The 26,324-nt window shown below is 28.5% G+C and overlaps 1 protein-coding gene across 2 annotated transcripts in view; it reads right to left on the minus strand.

Moving 5' to 3' along the window:
- Window positions 1–26,324, minus strand: part of LOC129971204 (acetoacetyl-CoA synthetase-like) — a 50,955-nt gene that overhangs the window by 15,781 nt on the left and 8,850 nt on the right. The window contains exons 1-8 of one of the 2 annotated variants that reach the window (XM_056084776.1): window positions 14,882–15,046; window positions 8,199–8,339; window positions 5,989–6,092; window positions 5,737–5,854; window positions 4,509–4,619; window positions 4,300–4,397; window positions 3,872–3,986; window positions 2,316–2,397 (exon numbers count right to left, since the gene is read on the minus strand). In XM_056084776.1, coding sequence (XP_055940751.1) covers window positions 2,316–2,397; window positions 3,872–3,986; window positions 4,300–4,397; window positions 4,509–4,619; window positions 5,737–5,854; window positions 5,989–6,092; window positions 8,199–8,339; window positions 14,882–14,948 — 836 coding nt within the window. In that variant the 5' untranslated portion in view covers window positions 14,949–15,046. Of the gene's footprint in view, window positions 1–2,315; window positions 2,398–3,871; window positions 3,987–4,299; window positions 4,398–4,508; window positions 4,620–5,736; window positions 5,855–5,988; window positions 6,093–8,198; window positions 8,340–14,881; window positions 15,047–26,324 lie in introns of those variants that run through there. The other variant, XM_056084775.1, reaches the window with a different exon arrangement.

Here is a 26,324-nt window from a genome sequence, read left to right on the forward strand (position 1 = left end):
ATTCCATGTTATTATTAAAACATGATTGGAAGTCAAATTGCTAAATAATTGCACATAGCTTTGTAATTATACATTTATGATTGTAGTAAAAAATATTAATTTCTTTAAATTTAAATGTTATTTCAAATTGCATGCTTTTAATCAGCTGTGAAAATGGAGTCAATTTATGGTTACATGATAGGTATAAAAAATAACTCGCGTTTTTTTTAGCCATTTGTATCTTATTTTTTCAGTAGGAAAAAAAAAGTATGTAAAGTTATTATTAAAAAGGTACTGTTTCATGAGGTCATAAAACAGCATAAGACAACGCACAGTTAAGTACCAGATAAGTGCAAATGATATTTGGCGAGTGAATGATCATCAAAATATTATAAAGATTTTCTCATGAACATTTTTAAAGTTTTACACTAAGAGGTTGAAAAGTAGTTAACTGTTGTGGATCAGTTTCATTGAAAATTTTCATCAGTTGGTTTACGTTAGAAAAAAATTTGGAAAGAATAAAAGAGATATTTAGAGAAAGAGATAATACACAATGAATTTTAAATTGTAATCAAAGAGCTGGCGACAATGTCTCGGTTTCTGAATTAAAGGATTGTTAGTGTAAATTTTAATCCTAGGGAAAATATACTCCCAATATGTGTTCATTTTGCAATCGAGGAGGGGACGTTCTAATGTTAAACTGGATTTAAAGTTCGGTAAATAGCTATTGGTAATATATTTTTTTTATAATAGAAAAACATTTCATTTTCCAAAATAACTCTCTTAAAGATTTATAACAGGATAACCTAATTAGATATGGATAAAAAAGTAATGTTTTATTTTCAGGAATTGATTCTATTTTGTTTTTTAAAGTTTATTGATTATTTAAAATCTTTATTTGAATAATATTTAATTCATATAAATTCTACGTACTCTAAATGATAATAATGATTTTATGCTTTATTTTTTTAATCTTAACCTCTCGAATCATGAATTAGTTTTCAAATTTATTAAAATAAAATTTTAAAAAATCTAAGTTAATAATCTAAGTCAAGATATTATTATCATTTCTTTAAAAAATAATTCTCTATTTAACGAAATTTTAGGATTCAGATAATTTATTTTTGTCATGAATGCTTTTATTTTTTTTTAAGAAATTTGACGTTTCTTCACCAAAAGAAAAGAATAATTTTCTAAAAATTGCACTCATTTCATTGATGAAATTTAGAATCACACAGCATAAAAGAAATAATTGTAGCATTTATCTCAGTACTTGAAACGTAAAGATTTTCTGATAAAACCGAAATCATTCACGAATTCACTTTGAATACTAATATCTTGTTAATATTCAAAAAGTGGATTGTTTCCTGGAATATTCAGCTAAATTATTTCAGTAAAGCTAACAGTCCGGGAAATAGAAATCATAATATTCTTAGAAGAACAGAAATAGAATGCAAATTGCAATGATTAAAAAAATAACAGAAATATAATTTTTAAGGTACAATTCGGTATTAACAGCGATCAAAAAGCGCCAAATTATAAAAATATATTCAGGTGCATTTCTATCTATTATGAAAAAATTGTTTTTGTTGTTGCTTATCTACAAAAGATCTGACATGGGTCAAATCAGCTCCAGTAGGTTGTTGACCGCCAAAAAAATCCATAATAATAAGGGGATTAAATGTTGTTAAGTCTCCCTTAGAAAGTCGATGCAACCCAGAATGGGATTCGGTGAAGTTGAATGGTCACAGCATTTTTTACAAATGGGATGGATTTTTCTACCACTTTCAAAGGAAAGGCACTTAAGGTGACCAATTTTTAGTCTAGCCAGGGCAATCTGGAAGCCACGGACACATTTGATTTACAGCAGAGTGCCAGGGGATGTTCCCGTGTACCATGGGTGCGTAGGTGGAATACGTCATATGAAATTCAGCTTACATCTTTCATTTGAGCATTCTTGATAAGCATGGAAAGAGCCAGTGGCCGTTTCATTCTCACTACCCTCTTTGGGCAATCTATCAGCTACCTCATTATCACTAATGTTTATGTATGATGGGATCCATTGGATGTGGATGTAGTGGTTCTTCCTCAATTTGAACAGAATAGACAGACACACTGAATTTATCACCCACAGAGCACTAAGATTTTGTAGTGCACTGCGACTGTCCGATAAAATCCATAATTCCCCAAAATCACAATCATAATGAACAATTTTAAACGTGCGATTCACATGTTATATAGTTTGACGATCGAAATCGCCAAATTGGCAAAACTTTTTCTTGGCGCTCTTTGGTCGCCGTTACAACCGACAAGCACCATTTTTAAATATATATTACCTGTTTCTGATATTTGAAATATCTCGAGACAAGGTTTCAGACTTCGATGGAATGATTATGACTTTTTCCAAGGATGGAGTGCCTGAAATAATTGAAAAATGTTATTTCCTGAAATGACTTATACATTTTAAGTAAATTATTAATAAAGAATTTGATGGTAAAAATAATCCAATGGTCATATGAACAACAAATCTCTGCAGCATTTGTACAGAAAATAGGGAAATATATTTAAATAAATTTGGCGACAGCGCTGTGCGCGGAATCAAACAGCGGGAGTGGTTTCCCCAAAACTTTCACGCATATTTTAATAAATTGTTGTCCCAGAGAATACCTTGAACCGCATTGGCGCAAAATAATTATGAAATGTTTTTTTGGCTTGAATTTCATTTTTACTGAATCTATCCTTGGCGAGTTTTTTTTTGGGAGAGGGGATTTTTTTCCTGAATGTGATTAATAATATACGGAAATCGAATTTTTGTTTCAGACAATTTTTTAATTATTGACTGAAATAAAAATTTTACACAAATGCACACTTGTAACTATAAAATCACGTACCAAATTTCATATATTTAAATGACTACGTTTTCGAGCTATCGCGTTTACATGTTTTTGAAATTGTAGTCCAACAGACGATCAACCCCTTTTTGAATTTGTCTCAAAATTTGACAGACGACTGCACTATAGATATTAAATCTATGAACCAAATTTCATCCATCCAGCTGAAAGCATTTTTGTCACATAACAGATGGATCAACAGACAGAAAGACATTTTTCAAAAATGTGTTTTCGAACTCAAGGAGATCTAAACAGTAGCGATCCTCCAAAATCTCGAGTTCGAATTTTTTGACGATTACTCTACTACTTCGTATAAGAGAAAGTAAAAAAAGTCACCATCAACTTTTTAAAGTACAAGAGTTTATTAAAATACAAATTAATTAAAAACTCGCGAAAATAATTTTTACACTATCTTAAAATTGAAAATTTTTTTTAATGAAATTAATTCTACTAGCTAAAATTTTTTTTCCACTTTCAATAATTTAAAAAAAAATAATTAGGCTGCACAATTTGTGAAAATGTTTCTACTGTTATAATGGAATTCACACTAATATCTTTGTTCCATCAAATCATGAATAATCAAGCTTTTGGCAGTTAAAACTAAGATAAAAAATTAAAAAAAATAATTAATTAATTTAAAAATTTCAGTTTTATTAAATAATAATGCGAGAGTTTAAATAATTCCTATTTTAACAGCCACTAAATTTAATATTCTAATCCAATAAGTTGATCTCCAGGGGCGGCTAGTATTTCTATAAAGTTTGTAGCTACGATATTGCAATGATTTTCCATAATCCATACCAAAATAATTATGAGTCATAGAAAATCTGAAATCAGATATTAAGATGTTAAAATACTTCTAACCCTTAAAACAAGACCGAGTTGATTTTATAATTTTCTTATAAGAAAATATCTAGAATATCCACGAAAATATTCTTAATTAATATTTTTAATATACTTAGTGTACTATGTCATAAAAAGATGTAAGACGAAATACTTACTGTCTACAATGTGCTCTAAATGATCGATATTGTGATATTCAACACCAGAGTCCAGGTGGTGATCGATGGCGATTAGAAACTTTGGTTCCATTTTTTGAACAATATTTGTAGCAGGCTAAAACAGAAAGAAGGAATTAAAAATCCGACTAAAAATTTACTATAAAATATATCCCTTTTAATTATATTTTTCGATAAAATACCATATAAAAGTTACAAGTCGTATTTTAAGTGGATTTGTTAAAATATTGAAAAAAAAAATATATTGATATATTTGAGATGATTAACTAGTATATTTATGATTTTGACTTAAACTCTTCAAAATAAAATGAATAAAATTGTATCAAAGAAAAATTATTGGTCGAAGAAGAGGTTTAAGAAGCATAAAAAGAACTGATTTATGATAATAAGGAAAAGTTAAATTTACTTACAAGAGCGCCAAAGTAGGGTTGGGGACCTCCAAAAATGGCACCCATACTAACAGTGGCAAGGAATGTAAAGACTGCTTCTTTTCTATTTGACATATAACCTGAAAGACAATGTCAACGTCAATGTTTTTAGTAGCATCAGTGATTTCAGTTACCATAAGTTTTGGCAACTTTTGGCAAGTTTTTTTCAAAAAATAGCATGCCAAACTTACAGGCAACACGATCTCCCTTTTTCAAACCATTTTTCTTAAAAGCAGCGGCGTAGAGTTTCACTTCTTCATACATTTCGGCAAATGTAACAGTTTCCTCAGTACCGTACTCATCTAAAAGTAATAGGGTAAAATTGATTTAAAAAAAGAGAGATTATTCATATGGTTATAATTTCTATTAATTTGAAATGATTAATATTATTCTGTAAAAAGGCCACTTTAAAAACATCTGAAGAAATAAAAGTTTAAAGATCAAATAAGAAATAAAAGGTCTAATAATCGTTTTATGTGTAACGTTTTGGTATTATAAAATTATTTGAAATTTAGAAAGTGATTTTTTAAAAAGGAACTCGGCGTCTTCTCAGCTATTTTGAACATTTCTGTAAGACTGAAGTAACGAACATGTTCCTCCAGATATTATTTGTTTAAAATTTGTTCTCGATTGTATAACAATTGACAAAAAGAACTTGGAAATTTTACCTTGTTTACCAAACAATACTCATCACGAAACCAAAAATCTATTCTCGAGGTCTTAATGATTAACAAATTGTAAAAGAATATTGACCACTAAATCTATGTGCTGTTCAGTTACACAAACGGCCCATTTTAAAGCAACGCTGGAGCTACTTTGGGATGGACCTCGTAAGTTTGAACCACGATCAGATGAAGAGGACGATACCTGAGCTGGAAAATCCTCTCTACAAGCTTCCCCACCACACTAGCAGGAGGACGTTTGGGCCCAATGGATTTACCGTGCACCAACCCCGCTTACGGTTCTTTGGAGGAATCGAGTCTCGAATTGAAACCCTCTAGTTACACAGCCGAGACCTTACCACCAGGGCACTACGGCCCTCCACTAAATCTATGATAATAGTTGAAGTCCTAATGCAGGATACTTGTCACAAAAGGCAATAGAAAGCTTTCTGCTCAATATAAAAATGTTTAAATAAAAATAAATGAATTTTGCCTTATAAATTAAAATCAATACTTTTTAAAAATATATATATATAAATTCTTATTCCTTTGACACACCACCATTAGCAAAAGTTGAAATTTCGAAGCTTTAAACTATTCAAGGAAAGAAATTAGACATTAAGTCCTTCCACTTATGCCTTTATTTCTCTTTATTTGTTTATTATGTTTCAGTTATAACAATTAAGTGTAATAAGCTGGTATAATAATTTGTAAATACTAACAAGCATTCATCACACAAGTAAAATAATTTGTATACCTGCGTATATAATTGCAACTCTGTCATCCCTAATGCGCATGATATTTTCAGCGAAGTTAAATCTGGCACCTGGAAACCAATCACAATCGAGGAAACCATCGCCAGTTTTTCGGTATACCTGCAAAAATAATAATAATAATAAAAAAAATCTCTTGTTAAAATGAGTGTTAATTTATTGTTATTCAAGTGAAACAAGTTGATTTTAAATAATTTTTTATTTTATTGAAAAGCTGTTTAAAAATAAAAACTAACTTGATCATAAGGACTTGAGGAGATCATTTCCAGATGATGCCAGATTTCTTCCCAAAAACTCACAAAATTCTCGATACTCCATTTGTGAAGATCCCAGTAAGAATCTATTCAGAAAAAACACTTCATCGTTATAAAGAGAGTATTAAATATTACATTCCATTGACTGTAAATGAGTGTAAAAACCATTTTTTTAGAACCAAATAAGCAGAAGAACACTCACCTCGACATTTTTAAATATATGGGGAAGAATATAGAGGACCCAAAGCGCATCACTACGTTGCGAAAGAAGGAACTTAATAAACAAGCAGTACACATTGATATACTGTAGGTTTCAGGATCCTGAAACTAGCACTTTTCGATGCTTGTACTTTGCTAAGGGGTCGTTCGCAGGAGGATGAGCAGTTATTATGTCTCTTGATTCCGCTAGTAATTTGAATTTACCCTTTTTCTAAATGTAAATGTCTCCTCTTTTCTTCTTTCAACTCACCCCTATTTTAACTAAATAAGCACGCCCTAGTGCATGCTCAAAAACGAGGAGGGTTTCGCAATTCCAAAATGAACAGCAGTGTGGCACGTTTTGTGTCATGTGGTATCATGAAGAAAAACGGGCATGTAATTTGAATGACTTTCCTCTTTTCTTCATATTTCTGGTTATATTAAATACTATTAAAATTTATTTAAAATATTTCAACTTTTATAATAATATTTATTATTATTTTGATACCACTTTTCAAAATTTGCATCGGCTACTCCCTTAAATTAAACTCGTGTTTAAAAATAATTTTCAGTTAATTCTCTTCATTTTATTATTTAATTTATAATTTGAATTTTATTTTTTTATTCTACACCAATATCGTTAATTTTCAAACAATTTAATTTCTAGTTTTGGTATCTCAATGGAGGTATCTTGAGTTAAAACAGGATCACAAATTTGTTTTTTTTTTGCACCGAAAAGAGTAGCGAATAATAAGTTTAAAGAAAACCTACCGTGAACCAAAATTCACAAGTCTGTATAGCTATCAATATGTTTGCATAGGTACTAAAAGCTTAGTCAAAAATTTAGTAAAGAATTTTTCATTTGCGAACTCATTATAAGGCTGTGATAGAAAATTATCACAGAATTCAGCAAATCGATTTTAATTTTTTAAAAAAAACATCTTTATATGCGAAATGAGACTTTCACAAATGAATCATTCAGTTAATTTTAATACTAGTTTAGTACTTTTATGTTACTCAAAATCTTCAAGAAGTTAATCGCATTAATAATTTTAATTCAAAGATTCGTCATAACATTTTACTAAGATGAAACCTATAGTATAAACTGATGTCAAATGTCCAAAAGATTATATGGAAGGAAAAGAGTTAAATGTCTCATAACCTTAACTAAAAATTTCCAGTCAACAATTTTTATAGCGATATACCATTTTAAAAGTCTTTGTATAAATTTTAAGGAATTATAAAATCATCTAGATATGCAAAAATCTTCATAAAATGCGTGGTTATAACCCAAGTAGCGAAGCGTTAGGGGAGGTTGTTTCTATGTCTTGAAGTAATGAAGGCTCACCTTAAGAAAAAAAGCCTATTCACCAAAGATGAAATATTTTGACGATTATTTTTTTCAATTTGGAATTATGACACTTTTTATTGCAATCTTAAAAGGCATTTGTTTTCGTTTTGTTTAGTCAATCAAGATGGTGGATTTTTGGCGAATTTTCGGACAATTGGCAAAATTTTGTAATATTTGGCTGTAAACCGCGGTATCTTACCGTGATGAAACACAAGAATCACAATAATATAATTAAAAAAAAACATATATCTAAGAGTCAACGTTTCTACAGCAAATCGTAAAGATGGGAAACGTTACGGCAATTAATATCGTCACAGGTTTCACACCATTAATTTTGATCTGAGTAGACTTGAAACCAGGCGTTTCTCTTGAGATAGCTGAATCAGCGAGATACTTATCAGAATTGACGGGAGTGTCTATATGCATTAAGCTCTTAACAAACAAGAGAAAGATCAAGTAATTACACCACTATTCGATGGACCTGAACCTGAAGAAAAACGCCCTGTTGCTCTCGACCGCTTAAGTTACAATCTTGCGTTATTGATATCTATGCTTCCCCAAGCGAGCTTCATTAAAAGATTGAATCAAAAGTTTTCTGTTAAATACTTCTGGATGAATTCAAGAAAGTAGTAAAATAACTCACCAAGACGTGTGTGGTACTTTTCCTCGATATGCTTTCTGAATTTCTCTAATGCAGTATTTGGAACCTTCTTATTCCATAATATTGGTGGTACGTTGCTTTTAGCTTGGCTTTCTTTGGCGTTCTTGGCTTTCTTTGCACATCCTAAAAAATAAACATTCAGATAAAATAAAGATGGTTCATAGTTTCAAAGTTTTAGTATTGAATACTTTAATGAAATTTGAATTGAAAATGAACTGATAGAAAATACTCTTAATTTGTTAATTTTCTTAGCTGCTTGGATACGGTGTTTCGTGGCAAAGTTCTTGATTGATTAGTGAAGAATTGTGTGTTTCGCAAATGATTCTTATGACATCTGTTTACACAGCTTGGAAAATTTGAAGCATGGATTATTCCTTGAAGTGCCCTAACGTTATTTGAAAATGGTTCGAAATTGAATTTGTGGGGTCGTTAAGAGGTTCAGTAAAAAGTCCGAATTAGTCTAACAGTTATTTATTTCCAGGTTACGTTACACACAGACAATTTACATATAAAAGTTTTCAAAAATTTTAAGATAATATATACGAGCAAGGATTAAAACATACAGCACATGCCATCGCTAGATCTAAACTGAGTCATAGTGCCACAGAGGGCGCTGTCTTTGAGGTCATCATAGTTAGTTATGGTATGTGTTACAAGAACGGCTACAAACTTTATTCAGTAACCTGCGATGTAGTTTCAAGCTCACAGTAAATTTATTTTGAACTAGTTTTAGTTGTTAGAATTTTTCAAAGAAATCTGAGCATAAAGATGTTATTTTTGAAATGATTTTTAAAATGCATCAATTTCTTCAAAAACAAAACTCTCAGTTTTTTTTTAGTTTTGCTTCAAAACCAGTGTTATTTAAATCAACATGGATCGTCCAGCGTTCTTAATTAAAAACATTCATTTTATAAAGTATGTACTTAGAAAATATTGAACTCTAGGTGTTTCCAACAAGAATGTAATCAACCATTCATCATTTTTTTTTTTAACCTGATGATGGTTCTGACCCCAGTAAATTTAGCATATCTAAACAAGTGAAAAATTTAGAATTCATGGTAAAAAAATGTGGCATTTTCTATTAGTCAAAGTTACTTTGTAGCATCTAGGACGTTTCTGAACCAAAAGTCTGACCCAGCTCAAATTTAATTGACCTTCTCTTAGTAGAAAACCTGCAGTAGTCAATCCAAGCACCTTTAGAAAAGTGGTTGCTACAGCTTACGCAGTTCTACCAATTTTGTATGAAGATCACACTCATAGAATACAGAATCAAAACAGTTATGGAATTCATGAAAAAAATGAATTCTTGCGTTACTTGTTATTTAGGACAAATAATAATTTTTAAATGCATATATCATAGTTTTATTTGCGTAAAAGTTATTAAATTCATAGTTTGAAATTCCGCAGAGATATTCATTATATGCTTTCTATAAAAGGATTAATAACGGGATTGATTCGGTACAAATATTCAACTTTGTTTATATGTCTCTGAATGATTTTAGATTAAATGTTTTCAGATTTTAAGTTCATAAATTCTTAGTTAATTGATATTTATATTGTTCTGTGATGTATATGTATTTTTTATAAGCTTATTTTGTATATTTTTTTACCTGTGTGTACTTTGTATATTATATCTTTTTGTATGTGTTGCCATGTAATACTACAGTTAAATTTCTTCTATAGTGCATATTCTCAAACAAATAAATCAATAAAAGTAAATATTTTTGAAAAAGGCTGGATAAAATAGAAATTTTTAAAATATTCTCAACATAAAACACTTACGATACAAATTTTATTTTGAAAACCAAACATATGAAAAATAAAAGGAATAGAATATCATTTAAGCGTGACCAGACTTCAAATTCTTAATCTCGTTACGATGATGTTATCATATTCATAAAAAATAAATCATACCTTTTAACAAATTCAGGGTGTGTTTATGAAAAATAAAAACTTTTATTTTCCTGGGAAATAGTTTCTCTTTAGATGCGCATGCATTCAACGTATAATTTCAAAATTTATGAGGCGTAAAACCTTCTCTCTCTTCCATTGTTCTATTGCAACATAAATGTACTCTCTGCACCAAGAATAATTTAATCTCTTATTCTTTAATGAAAGAGTGCATGGTTGAATGCATTTACGTTTGAAGATATGGTTATTTAATAATATATGGTTTGTAATGCATTTACATAAAAAATATAAAAGGTAGATGATTTTTCAAAAGTAAAAATGGTAATGGACGAGGACCACCCATGTTGCAAAGATTTATCTATTCTACAATTACATTAAAGTACCCAAGTACCTTTTCTTGAAGTGGCCATCTTTGCATAACGGTCTCTGCTTTCTCAATAGCTACTATTTTAGCTCATAGAATATGCTTTTAAAATATCCTACGTCTTTCATTTTATGTTCACGATACTGCTTAACCCTTAAATGTATATTATTGCCAATTGCCTACATCCCTTTTCACTTATTTTATTAAAAAAAAATTGAGTTTGTTCATTTCCGAACGCGTATTGATAACCATAGACAAAAAACCATGTGTGAAAGAAAAAAAAGTAGACATTACTTTTGGCTGGATAATATATATATATATATTTTTTATTTGAAGGTGGTGGGTGATGAAGTTCAATGTGTTACCTGATGAGATAGTTTCTGTTATCGAGTTACCTATGAAGGAATGATTTATCTAATTGTTACAAAATTACTCCTCATCTCTCGTCAGGTAAGCTATCAATGTTTGATGTTGTATTTGAAAATTGTATTAGATATTAGCTTGACATTTGGTTAAAACTGTATGTTGCAAAAAGTCTACATACAACTTTTTTCAAAATAAATATACCATATTATTACCTGGATTTTTTTTATTTTTTAAGTAACCTATGACTATTTTGCTATTATAAACTATTTTTCTTTAAAATTAAAAACAAATAATCATGCATTTAAGGGTTAAATAACCTTAAGGGTCTAATTGCAGAGGCATAAATTGGTATTATTATTATTATAGAGTGTCCTAGAATCTCTCTAAACTATTAAATTGTTCCTTTATTCAATTTAAAAAAAAATAATTCTCTTCATTTCCCTGATCCTCAAAATTTAACAAGAGGGAAAGAAAGATAGGTGATGAAAAAGAATATGCATTCAAAAATGACACCGGAAATCCATTTGGAATTTATCATCCCTTTCTTAGAGCGAGAAAAAAATGAGTTTCATATCTCTATGGAGTGGGGGATATAAACAGCAGTGGTTACTAAACATAAAACAATAAGACATTTTACCCCCACTCATTGGCTTCTTGATCTCAGAACGATATACAACTGACATGTTCTGAATATATACCAGAATAAGACGTTTTAAAGAAACTGGTAACAAGAAATAATCCAAACTTTCAATTGAAATTGATGCGGTTTTAAAAAAGAATGAAAATGTTAAATTTCTTGGTACTAAATCAATGTCTAAATAAAAGTTAATCAATTCACTTAACAAATTAAACTGCTTTATAATGATTTAGAATTGCTACAAAGAATTTAATTCTGTTAGTAAAGTGATGCTGCAATTTATTGCAAATAAAATAACAAATAATTGGAAATGAAATAACAAAACTAAAATGTAAAAAATATGCAATTGGGAAAAAAAAAATGTATCATTTATTGAAAGAAAAAAAATGCATCTTAATAATTAAAGTATAAACTCATTTTTAAACGCATAACTAATGAATTATTTTATTGTATTATTAATATTTTTGTTAGCAAAAATATTCAAATCTGAATGTCTAATAATGATTACGAAAAATGTTTTTACAGTATTTTACTGATACCGAAAATACTTTGCGTAAAGATTAAGAATATGTTTTATTATATATCTTTGGGAATTTTTGAAGTCAATAATAATAATAATATCAACAATTAAAAAATATTAATGTAAATAATCTAAACTATTAACTCTTTCAAATGTTTTTAACTTATTATAATCTCAATGAAATTATTATCCTCTGTATTTCTGTTTTGCAATTAAAATTATTTTTTTTCTTTCAAGTAAGATAAATTAAATCGTTTGGTTCAAAATTTATTAGATTGTTTGTAATTTTATTGCCAGATTTAAGATTCAAACAAAAATAGTGGCATTTGGATTGCTCTACGAATAAAACTAAATGTTTAATTAATTCGCATATTCCAGAAATATAAACCAATTTTTTTTATTAGTCAAAACAAAAGCAGAAGAAAAAGCAAAATTAAAAACTACTCTTTTGCCCAACTGCAATTTCATTTTCAAGTAGTTATCAAAATTATCATGTGTATGCATCGATATTTAAAGTTTGGAACAAATTAAAAATATAGCAGATTATTTACTATCGATGCTGTAACATTCAATTAATAACTATTGTAGGTATATTAGATCGCTTTTATGCAAGAATTCTCAATTAGAAAATACGGCTAATTGAGCGAGAAAATAAATTCGAAGAACAATTTCTGCATTATCTATTTAATGCCAGCTGATCCATTTTTCTTAAGTTTTCTGTTAAATTTAATAAATATCTCCTATTATGAAGCTATAATAAATAATAAAGTTTAATCAAAATTTATAATAAATAATAAAGTTTATTAAAACAAAAATAGTGGCATTTGGATTATTTATTTTGTAAATCGTATATTTAGATAAAAAAAATTATAAAAGTTTTGTTACAAGATTCAAAGTTATTTAATTACAATTGTACTAAAAAACATTTTCAGCTTTCCATTCAGATTCTGATTATTAAACAATGGAAGAATAGCGATTTTCAAAATGATTATTTACTGTTCTATTCGATTGCTTATAAAAGAATTAAAAGAATTAAATAGTTTCATTTTCTTCAAAGTGCTAGATATATTTGAATAAATATTGAAATAATCAAAAAGTGATGCCAATTTAATTTCCACAAATTTATATCCTCCAATTTTAATAAACTTTGAAAATATTTTTAAACATATTATAGAATAATACTTTCCTTGTTTTAATAATCAGGTTTTCCTTGTTTAATTATGCACATGCGTGTTGTTATGATATCAAATCAACTTTTATATTTATCTTTATTAAAAAATTTATATGTATAAAACTAACGGAAATTATTTGTTACTTATAAGAATAAGAACTATTCAATTAATTTTTTTCAGAGTTTATTTACAAATACAAAGAAATGTAAAATAGTTTTTTGCAAAGATTTCAGGATTAGTAAATAAATGGTTAATTGTTATTAATAAACAATGTACTTCCATAAGGCATGCTTTGTATTACCAAGCTAGTAACATGGCGAAGCCTAATATTTGTTAAATAAAGTAAGTTTAAGATGTTCATAACCTGGGAAAGAAAAATATCCAGATAAGGGTTTTTAATTATTTATATTGAGGACGTTTCTTTAAATAAAAAATTGTTTTGAATATTCCCGTTTGATTCAAAATTTGACTGTTTGTTTTTAACGATTTATGGAGATTCAAATTATTTTTTGAAATCACTGCTGTTGACCAAGAAAAGAAGATTCGGTTTATTTTCCCATGACAAATATTTTTAATTTAAGGCAACTTTAACAAAAAATTAAATTTCTACTTATGCATTAAAGTTTAACCTCAAAAGATAACCTAAATAATTTTTTATTACTTTATTTTTAAATATTGGTTCTTTTCCCTACGTTCTACATTATTCTCCTTTAATGCAGAATTTCGCATTCATTATTTTAACTGTTATGGAATACAATAAAAACTTTTCTTCAAAATCGTTATCAAATTCATTTGTGAATCAAAATTTATTTAAAATTAAATATTTGAAATTACATTAAAATATTATGTTGTCATTTGTAATACAAAACTGGAAAAAATTTCAGAACATTGGTATAATATCAACAAAACGAAAAATCGAATACAAAATTCTGTCTTTAAAAACTTATACCAAATTAATATGCGTTTGCAACAGCACCAAAAGTATCATTTATTAAATAAAATTTAACAAATATAATTTTAACAAGCAAAATAAATGGAATGAAATGAAAATATTTTATTTAAAAGTATATTTATTTATTTATTATGAAAACATTTATTACGTATATTTATTTGAAAATATTTATTATGTATTATTTATTATTTTATAATTATATTTATAATAATTATTATATTATTAAAATATTTATTATGAAAATATTTTATATAAAAATTTAGTTTGAACCCTTACACAAGTGTGTTTGTTCTTTTCATAAAGTAGAAAAATAATTTTATAGATCTAAAAAAATACCTTTCCTCTCATGGGTACACACAGAAGACCCAACTAAATATTTAAATATCTATCTGAGAAATATCTAAAATTACATTAAAATATTATGTTGTCATCGGGAATACAAAGCTGACAAAAATGTCAGATCTTTAGTATATTACAAACAAAAAGAAAATTAGATTAGAAAATTCCATCTTTAAAAATGTGTATCAAATCAATATGAGTTTGCAACAACAGCTCCTAAACCATCATTTAAATATAATAATAATTTGAATAAAATTTAATAACTAGAGTTATAACAAGCAAAAGTATGAAAATATAAACATTTATGTAAATATTTTATACAAAAGTTTAATATGGACCTTTACACAAGTGTTTTCTTTTTTTTTCTTAAAGTAGAAAAATAATTTTATAGAACTAAAAAATACCTTTCATGGGTACACCCAGAGAACCCAACTTAGTGGAATAGGTATGAGGTACAGCGACACCAGGCATGTTTGAGTAGTGTTGTGACTTGAATTTCTAATGGAAGTGAGCGTGTGCGACCTGTCCGAAGAATCTATTATACCCAGTCACCGCGGATAAAGATGGTAAAAGTGTCCACTCACTCCTAATCGCGAAACTTTTTGTAATCTTGTATCTGTTGTTTTTATTTTTGTTGTTGATTGTGATTACCGTATCTTATTTCCCATTTCTCTTTATCTTACGCAGCGAAATGCAACGGTATAAAATGTTACGGTCCGTTCCACTGGAGTGAGACCGGCAATGAAAATCGCCACGGCTCCAACAAACCCTCTTTACCACATGGTCTGTTTTTCGGCGAAAAGGTTAGATTATCGCACGTGTTTCTGCATGGCATTGTAATGCACCCCAGCAGTAATTATACAAACATGGAGTGAGAGATTTAAATTGTTTTTTATTCGGCTTATATAATGCTCATTCGCATGTGCGCAGGATGATTTTTCTGGCCTTTTTTGACTCATGGCCTCTGAATTTAGATTAGTTTTTTTGGGAATCGAAAGGTTCGACGTTTGGAGGTTGATCTATATCGAACATAATATCTTTTAGATAATAGATTAAAGAGAAATTCGAGGCATCTTAATAAAATAATGATTTAGGCATTTAAAGCTTGATTTGTACAAGCAAACTGCCTTTTTCATGACAGGCTAAAAGAAATCTGAAGGTCCTATTAAAAGAGAGATTTCGGAAAAGAAGCTTAGCCTATCCGAGAACAATATTCCTTAAATGAGAGGTTAAAAGATATCTGAACACCTTGTTAACCCTATGAGCCCGATATCGCCTTGTTCGACAGGGGCTGACTCAGGCGCTTTGGACGGTTAAATGAGCGTTCGTAGAGAAATACCTTTCACCTCTTAAACTCAATTAACCGCCCCAAGTGCCTGAGTCAGGCCCCTGTCGAACAAGGCGATATCAGGCTCATAGGGTTAAAAAGTACATTTCGGAAAAAAGCTTAGTCTAGTCTGAGAACAACATTCTTTAAATGAGAGGTTAAACAAATCTGAACATCCAGTTGAAAGGAAAATTTCAGAAAAAGAGTTTAGAACAATTTTCTTTAAATGAGAAGTTAAATGAAATCTGAACATCCTATTAAAAAGAAGATTTCGGAAAAGGAGCTTAGCCTAGTCCTAGAACAACATTCTTTAAATGAGAAGTAAATGAAATTTGAATATCTTAATATTAAAAGGGAGATTTTGGAAAAGTACTTAGCCTAGTTCGAGAACAACATTCTTTAAATGAGAAGTTAAATGAAATCTGAACATCCTATTAAAAAGGAGATTTCGGAAAAGGAGCTTAGCCTAGTCCGAGAACAACTTTCTTTAAATGAGAGGTTAAAACATTTTGAAATCTTCTAGTAAAATGGGAATTTTCAAGAAGAATTTTAAATTTTGAAGCTTTTCTGACCGCATATAATAATATCCTTCAGATGACAGGCAAAAAGAAATATGGCACATTCTGATTAAACAAAGAATACTGCCAGAAACAAGGAGATGCGTTCTTTCATTTCGAATAACTTGAAATTAAAAACCTTCTCACCTTTCCATAGCACCGGGATTACTATCCACGACTTTCTTCATTAATGTTCGATTTATGCCATCTCACTAAGTAAATACGGTAGGAAAATTAATTTATCTGCTGAGTGATTAGAATTAATTAGGATTTGTTCTGTGAGTGGAACGCAATTCTAATCGTTTAGTTAAACTACACTACACCTACTCAAGAGTATTTCGATTCTTTCTGGTATCTCTAGACTAAGTGTTTCTGAAAAAGAGGTGAAGTTAAAAGGGGAAGTAAAAAAGAAGAAAGTGATAGTGAAGTTCTGGATTTAGTTTGCATATGATGCTCAAATTTCTCTGAATGTAGAAAAATAAATAAATAAAAAGAAATTTAAACCTCAAGACTGATATATTGAACACGATAATGTTTATGTTTGATTTGTCTATTCAAATTCAATTTTTAAATTTATTCCTATATAGCAACAAAAATATTTTAACACAAACAATACAATACACTACAATATATTCACACAAATAATATCGCCATTATGAAAGCCAATTATAAATCCAATAACTAAAACAATGGAAAATATTTGTGTGAAATTTCAACTATATTTCTAATTACGTTTTAGAATTAAAATTGGAGAGAAAAAGTGTACAAAAAAAATTGGCCTCATTAAAAAGCTTATATTTTGATTTTTTTTAAAGTGATGTTAAAATGGTTTTTGTGCAGTTATATACCTGTAAGTAATTGAGAAAAATTGTCAAAATTTGATTAATTGATTAAAAATTTAATTAAAATTTGGAGTTATATTTGCTTTTTGAGCATTTACGAATTAAAAAGTAATCGCGTGCCAGATTTGATAGCTTTATGTTTAAATATCTGTACTTTAAAGTGTTTTATCCCATTAAGCTATATTTTTTTTCGTTGTTCATCACTGTTATGCCATTTTGTATCACACGTGTCTCATGAACCAATTTAAAGAAAGTTTGTCGCCGATAAACATTATCCATGTTAAAAATATGAAAATGAAAATAAACATCTATAAAATCTAAAACATTTATTCTTAGTCATAAAAGAATGGACTTTTTTGTTTGATATATTTATATGCTATGGATATTTTACTTAATATGACTAATAATTTCAATTTTTTTCAGTGGTGCATTGATTGATTGAAACATAAGAGTAATTCTTCATCACATACAAATCCTGATTTAAATCGAAAATATATATCAATCTCTAACGGTTTAAAAATTGATTACTGGAAAAATAATTCTAATACTATTTCTATTTATAAGAACTCAAAAATGCTTTAATTAGTTGGATAAAATTTGGTATGCTGACGTTTGACCATATTTATAGATCTTTATTCAAATTTTGGACGAAATATATTTAGACGAAGTCTACTTGTCTGGCTGTACGAGTAGAGGTGAACGTTGTAATTACAAAACGTAAAGATCTAGATATATAAACACAGAAATTATTTTAGAATTATGCCGGGTTTACATTCGGCCAGTTATAAGACGGCAAGTAGGCAGCGCATGCGTAGAAAGGCTGAAAAATACTGTTCTGTCCATGGCAAATAATTGTTCCGACGGGACAACTACAAGCCGCTATATTATATTTTTTCTTATTGCGCATCCATTTGTTAAATTTGGCGTTTTTTTTTTTTTTTTTTTTGGCGTGAAAGAATTAATTACTTATCGAAGATTAATTTCGACATTTTTTGTTCTTTCTGGTGCGAGGTTGTGTTTTTCTTTCATTTTATTCGCCATTTCTTTTCTATAGTTTTCCAAATGTAGGTATGTTGACTTTTATTTTTTATTTTATAATCTTCCTTTGTGTAAATATCCATCCTTTTAATACGATACGCAGTGAAAAAGAAAAATTCAGCAAATAACGGCAATTTATAGCCATGCATGGAATACTTGAATCTATCTTATGAAGTTGTGGAAAACATAAATCAGTCCCTTTCTACGCATGCGCTGCCGACTTGCCGTCTTATAATTGGCCGAGTGTAAACCCCGCATTATTTAGAATTATTTTTATGTTTCGTACATAGGTTTAGCATCTCAAATGTTGATTTTTATCAACTTTTGAATCAAATCTGTCAAAGAGTTGATCATCTGCCAATATGTATAATCGTATGTATTTTAACTTAATAACTCAAACGTAAGAATTTAAATCAATGAAATTCGTTATGTTATCTCGTAACTGCAACTGTATTTCCGAATCAAATCTTGGTTTCAATCGGTCGAAAAAAGACATTCAAAATACATTTTTTACAAAATTTAGTGAAAAAGCTAGATTCAAGCTAAAAATCCATATTTCCTAATATTTTTTGCCAATGCTGTGAAAACGCTTTCGTGATTTTAGCCAAAACACGCAATTTTAAATAGGGAAGGAGGGGGGGGGGCAAAGATGAGCATTTTATTGGAGAGTATGAAGGAAATTCCCGGGGGGGAATTCCCGCTAGTTTTCATAAAAATATATTTACTTTGAAACTAAAACCATTATGAATGAAAAAAATATTACATATATTTTTAGGAATAAAGAAACATAATGCGTTTTTCAAATTGGCAAAAAGCGATTAAGTATTTATTTTTTAAATTTTGAAGAACTAGTTGAAACTCGCTCGCCAAAAGAAAAATTTTCACCGTTAGTTAAAATAATTTTTTTTTTTTTTTTTACATTTGTATTGGATAAATAGAAGTAAAATGAAATACGCAATTGCATTTATTTATTATACGTCATATCTATTTTGTTGCCACCGATGAGAATTAATATTTTAATTTTTTTAGAGGCGAATTCATTTCTGACTTTTATTTTTCTTCTTTTTAATATACCGATACATGCGTCACTCTTAAACATTTTATAATTTCCATGGAATTGCATATTTTTCATACGCAGACGAAGATTATTTTTAATACTTTATTTATTCACATAAAATACTTATTACTTTTTCTTCAGAAAAAGCAGAAATCAAGCGTTAATGTCATCTGATGATGTCAAAGAAAAACAAGCATTATTAGATTTCTCAGATTTCAAATCCCAGGAAAAAAAACCAAATCCTTTATCTCACAGATAGAAACCAAAAGGAAACTCTTGCTGTCAAGGTTTCACCCTTTTGCTGCTTTACTTTCTTTGATATGTATTTAATTCCTTGTGGGTTGGTCATATCGACTTCGTTTCCTCGCAGTTACTCAGCTGAAAACCGGTTGTTGTTTCCAAGAAAGTATTTAAAAATAAATAATCTCTATAAATTGCTTTCCTAGGCGTTGTCTCGGATTTGTATCTTTTTTTTAAAGTATTCAACACCCTTTTGAGATGCTCTAATATAAATTCAAAACGTGTTTACAGTTTATGTTTGCATTTCATTAATTTCAATGAATATAGCTGAAACAGATAATGAAATGAATCACCATATGTGGGTGTTATTGAACAAATGTAAGGAAACTATTGCACCTGATATAGTTTCATGGTTAAAATAAAATGTATATTAGTTTTTTTTTGTGGGAAAAGTTTACGTAAAAGGGTCATTGATATATACGAAAATAGGATAATGGCAATCAGTTGACGTTTTAATATCTTTTAGACTCCTACTTTCTATTCGGATTTCTTTTGAATTCAGAAGGACAAACGTATGTAGTAACTTGGCTCTACCAGCCAATTTAACAGGCAACTGAAAAGAAGTTAATAAATTTAAAATGATAATATATTTATAGAATATAAACATATTCCTATTTTCATTTTTCACAGTAGATAAAATAAATGAATCGTAAAAAACTTGACATCGAAGGTCACATTTTCCTCATTTAAGTTCTTCATAACTGTTAGTTTCATGAATTGGAATTTTAAAAGTTTATATTGATATTAAGTATGAGAATTAGATTACCATAGAAAAAGGCCATGACCGATTATTTATTTTTCACTCAAATATTTAATGGTAACTGGAAAAATTAATTATAATTTCGCATCGCATATATATGGATCAGAAAATAAAATATACTATTCAAAAATATAATACAAAAATAAACTATTTAATATCTTATTATTAGAAATGAGGAGGAACTATTCCTAAATAGAGTTTGAGCTAAAACGGCAAATCATTTATAATGTATCAAATAAATTCAGATAATATTAAGTAAAATTTAAAATTTCTTCTTTTTTAAAAATAAATGATGAGAAAAATTGCATCATTTTTATTGTAAATGATTTTTTTAAAAATTAGTACACTCATATGTTTACCATGAGTGAATGCTCATTACAAAATATATAATAATGCAATTCGCCATGTTATTCGCAATGTTTGAACTAAATATTTAGATTTAGATTATTAATTAAATTATTATAGATAAAAATTCAAAAAGATATAATTGTTTGCTGAAAAAGTATCTCATTCTCGGGTTTTCTCTTTTTAAGGATTATTGCCAAGAATTGAAATTTTAATCTAGTTTGAAAAAAATTATATTGATCCTAATAGAATCCACTGTCCCCTGATTTTATTCATGAATTGTAAATAAGATAAATAAATAGAAAATTTGCATTCTCTAATATATAATAAATACGAATTAAACTATCGCCTTTAATCAAAGATTAATGTGATAGTTTAATTCATTCGATTAGAAACAAAAGCTAATCATCTATTTCTTCCAAGTGTCCTCTTGGTAAGTGCAGTCAAGGCTGAAGATTTCGTATTTAAAATAGTAATATATTTATAGAATATATACATATTCCTGTAGTCCTTATTTATTATTCCTGCATGGAATTATGTGGTCACGTGATGAAAGATTATATCTTACAAATTAAATTTATCAGGATTGTTCCTTATAAATTTAATATATAGTGGATTCTCCATAAATCAAACGTTCTTCAGGAATCTTAGATTTTCAAATGAACACAATTTTTCTATATCGTATAAAATTTCTATATATAGAACAAAATTTTTTCTTTGCAAATTATGTTTGAATGTGTTTGTATTTTGACAAAATTTGTATTTTAATTATATTTACCGTCATTATATTTTTGTATTATTCCTTTGTATTTTGTTATTATTTTATTATGCTATTGTTTCTGGCAACCAGTTTTAATTCTGATGCCATCAAATTTACCACTTTATGAATGGCAACGTTGTTGTAATAAGAATTCGATATCCATGGCCTACTATGCTGCAGGCATTATTTTTTGTATTTTTATTTATGTGCCATTCTCATCTTGAATGTACAAATAAACTATTGTGAGTGCAAGAATTCTCGCCATTTAGTCCAACGCGACTAAATTAAGAATACGTTTTTTAGCCAAAAAACTACGTAATTTAGTCGCTGATCCCATTCAGAGTATAGAATATACATCAAATAACGAAATAAATTATTTCACTGATTTTTACTACAATACAAATTCTCAGAAGATCGAAAATCGCTTAATCGCTTAAAGGATTAAATTCCAGCCAGTGAATCGCATCTCTTTCTTGACTTTTGTTCTATGAATCTTTGTCCCAACTTGGAACGAGATCTTTATATTAAATTTAATTTAGTTTTACAATTCTTATAGCGAATATAGCCCATAAATGAAATATTTAAGTTTAAAAATAAATTCAGCTGAATAAAAGACACAGAAAGAAGGATAACAAAATAAAGAAGAAGTAAAATAATATGAATTGTCAACACGTATGGCTTCAAAAATATAGGAAAATTTAGATACATTTTTAAATAACTTGCTTTGATATTTCATTCAATTAAATTTGCATTAACTCTATTGGGGTATGTATAAATATTTTTACTAAGAAATTTCGAAAAATTTACAATATGTACTTGTGTTATTCAAATTTCTATATACCTATATTAAATTTCTATATTTCTCTATTCTTTTCAGGAATCTTCAAATTCGATAAATAGAGACTGAACAATATTTATATAGAAAAAATAAAAATGACTGTATGGACAAAAACGTGTGCAATAAAAATTTGATAAATGATAAAAGCATATCTAAGATTAAAGTGATTTCCTGATAACACTTCGAAAAATATTCTTTCTTATCAAATTTTGAAGAAAAAAAATATCCTCTCACTTTTTAATCGCTGTCTAGAATGATCTATTATTATCCGTAGCAGAATAACAGAAATGATGCAGCAATTATATTGTACACATTACATAAAAACTGGTTGTTTCAGAATAATAAGAAATAATGGCTAAAACAGATAAACCTCTTTCAAGATAAAAATACGAATTTCATGGTCAATTTTTTAAAACTATTTTGATTCAATTTTTTGTCAGATTGATTGTGCAAATTGCTATGTAGAATGTTGAACAGTCGGATATCAAGTATTTGCTACGTCAAAATAAAACACTTATCTCTTATATGGATTGTTTTAGAATAAAAATCATAATATTAAAATTCAATGATGGACTCTATTCGGTTAAAAAGATGTTTTATGTATCATGTTTTTAACAAATTCATTTTGGTGTAAATACACGAAATATCATCAAATTTAAATCTTCAATTTTTAGCAATCCTAAACTTTTGAAGAAAATTTCTGGATTTATAATAACAATTAGCTAGGACAAAAGGAGAAATTGATGAAATTAATCATTATATTCATAGCAGGCAACGTTATATTTGTTTTTAAATGAAAAAAAGATGCCTTTATTAAACAGTTGACCAATATATTTATCATACAATTGATCAAACAAAGCATTGTTATTAGTCTAGAGTTTATAGGAAAGTGGTACATAGGAAATTGAAATTGCCAGATTAAAAGTCAGTCGAAAATGATATGAAATACAAGATCCTAAATGTCAAAAGACTGAGAATACAGGGTGTTTATAAAGTCCCGGACCCATTTTGATGTTTAATAACTCGTAAAATAATAAAGATATAAACAAACTTATGGCATTTATTGATGGAATAACTCATGTATTTTCCTTTTCAGGTTTGAATATTTTTACTTTTGTAAATATCGTCTGCACGTGTGGTTAATTTCAGATAATTTCATTTTCCAGTCTAAATATCTGTACTTTTCTAAATATTGTCTGATTATTAATTGCATTTTTCTCTCTTTTGTTTTTGGCAACTATTGCAATGTTATGTTTACTTTTGATGTGTTTGTTCCATGTAGTACTTTTGTATGTGATGTTTTATTCTAGCGGATATTAAGGAGAATGCATACACCACAAGAGAAAGAACAGATTTTATGGTGGTTCATAGAAATGAAATCGATAGTGCAGGCACAGAGAAATTTCAGAAGAATTTACCAAAAAGATCCTCCATCCAAAAACAGCATCTTGCGGTGGAAAAAGAATTTTCTAGAAATTGGAAGTATCGAAGATAAGAAACGTTCCAGACGTCCTTGCACAAGTGATTTTGATGTTGAGCGTGTCAAAGAGACATTTTTACACAATCTTAGAATATCTGTGAGATCAGCGGCAACAGAATTGGATATCCCAATTTTGACGGTGTACAAGGTTATTAAGAAAAAATTAAGACTGCATGCATACAAAGTTCAAATTGTTCAAGTTTTGGAACCGAACGATAGGCCTAGGAGGATGGCCTTTGCAACAGATATGCTAAGGAGGATAGAAGATGCTGCTGATTTTCTGAAGAGCATAATGTTCTCCGATGAAGCATCCTTTCATGTTTCTGGCATTGTTAATCGCCATAATGTGCGCAAATGGCTCTGTGGATGCCGACATGCTTGTCGCTACCTGACGTGAAATTGACTATCGACTTGATATTCTCCGTGCGACGAAGGGGGCACACGTGGAAGTTCATTGACAAGGGTCATGAAACTTTTTGAGTTTATTTAACCATTTATGTTATTAATTTAAATCTATCTTTATTATTTTATGAGTTATTAAACATCAAAATGGGTCCGGGACTTTATAAACACCCTGTATTTATTAATTTCATATAAATAACTAAAGAGTTAATAAAAATTATAAATAAGTGTTTGGCGATAACTCAAAAAGTAATCAATAAAATTTCTTGAATATTATACATGATTTTTAATACAATCTTACAGTTAGTTACTCAAATTAAGATCACAAAGAGAGAGAAAAATTCATAGAAATAGAGCAGTGTTTGGGCCTAACATATTTTACTTGGATATTATAATGATTCCTTATTAATAGATATTATATAATGCATAGAAAATGTTATACATTTATATCACAGTCTGTTAATTTCATAAAAATGGGAAAAAAATTCTCAAAAAAAAAAAAAAAATACAAATATTTAGCGATAACATGGCTATTAAATAAAAGTTTCAGAAAATTTTGAAATTAAGAAAATGCATTTAAAAACTTATAAAAAAATAAATATTTACAAATGCATCTTTTATTCATTAGAAATTTATGAAAAATTTAGATTTTAAATTTAGAATATATGTTCTATTTCATACATAAAAACCCAATAAATTATATTTCTAGAAGAAATAGACCAATTTGGTGCTCGTTCTCTTCCAAAAATTAAGGTCCTCCAAGCATAAGAGATTCCGGTTATAAGGAACCACGGATAATCGAGATTAAGACATAATTACAGTCCCAAAATGCGAGGACGGAGAAAGTGTCGTCTAAAAATCAAAATCCGCAAGATAATTCCAGCTAAGGTCAAATAACCGCGCTGTTTTCGAAATATTTTTCTGAAAAACGAAGCATTTTTTTTTTTATTTCCTTATTTACCTAATCGAGGTGATTTTTTTTTCATTTCCCAACCCATTTAATAAACACAAGTTTTCAAGGTGAAAAGCATAAAATGTACTGAATTAATCCTTTGTTTACACTGAGTGCGGTACTTAACATTTCTTTTTATGTTCTTTCTCCATGTTCCATTTCTTCCCCCATTTCCTTTGATGTTGATGTTTTGGGGAAATAGCGGCAAAGGACGTGTTATCTGCGACAGAGGTCACTATTTCATTAGATGTTTCCTGTCTCGCTGATTTGAGTAATGATAATTTTTCATGGATCTATTTTCGGTTTGCAATTAGTTATAAATAGAAGCAAAAAAAAATAAAAATCAATGCTGTTTTAATGTAGCAGCTGCTTGCCTTAATTCATTACTTTTTAATACAAACCATTCAATCTAGAATTTAAAAATACTTCTTGTACTAAAAGCAATTAAATAAGTTCATCTTTACGACGAAGTTTGTAACAAAGTTTATTTCCTGTAGATTATATCATATTATTCCATTTAGTATTATGAAAAATTATACACTGTGAGTATTGTAAACCGTCATAAAATTCCACCTCGATATTTTTTTTTATGAATGTCGAATTTAAAAAATTATACACAGTATGGTTGACGACTATTTACAAAATTATGCACAGTATGGTTGACGGTTATGTATATAGAATTATACGCAGTATGGTTGGCGGTTATTTAGCCAGTAAGTATTATAAACCGTCATAAAATTTCACTTCTTGATTTTTTTTTCTGACGTTGAAGTTGATCAATTATTCACAGTATGGTTGGTGGTTGAATTTTTAGAATTGTACATATTGTTTTTTAGTGAATATGAAAAATTATACTTATTAAGTATTGTAACCCTCATAAAATTCCGCCTCGTGATTTTTTTTACTAATCTTTACTTCTTAGACATTCCTAAACTTGAAACAACTATTTTACGAATGTCTATATGTGAACAAGATGACATCGCAAAAGAGGTGAATTAAATAAGTGAAATTTGATACATGATACATGATAAGTGAAATTTGAGATATCTAAATACAGTATTTACGTGTAATTTAAGGCGATAAATAAGGCAGAGGGAGTTTAAAAATCAAATATTCCTACGTAAAATATCTGTGGAAATATCAGATTATAATATTTGTGCTGATGGTTTTAGATAAATTACTATCTATA

This window comes from Argiope bruennichi, chromosome 6 (genome assembly GCF_947563725.1).
Source record: "Argiope bruennichi chromosome 6, qqArgBrue1.1, whole genome shotgun sequence".
NCBI lineage: Eukaryota > Metazoa > Arthropoda > Arachnida > Araneae > Araneidae > Argiope > Argiope bruennichi.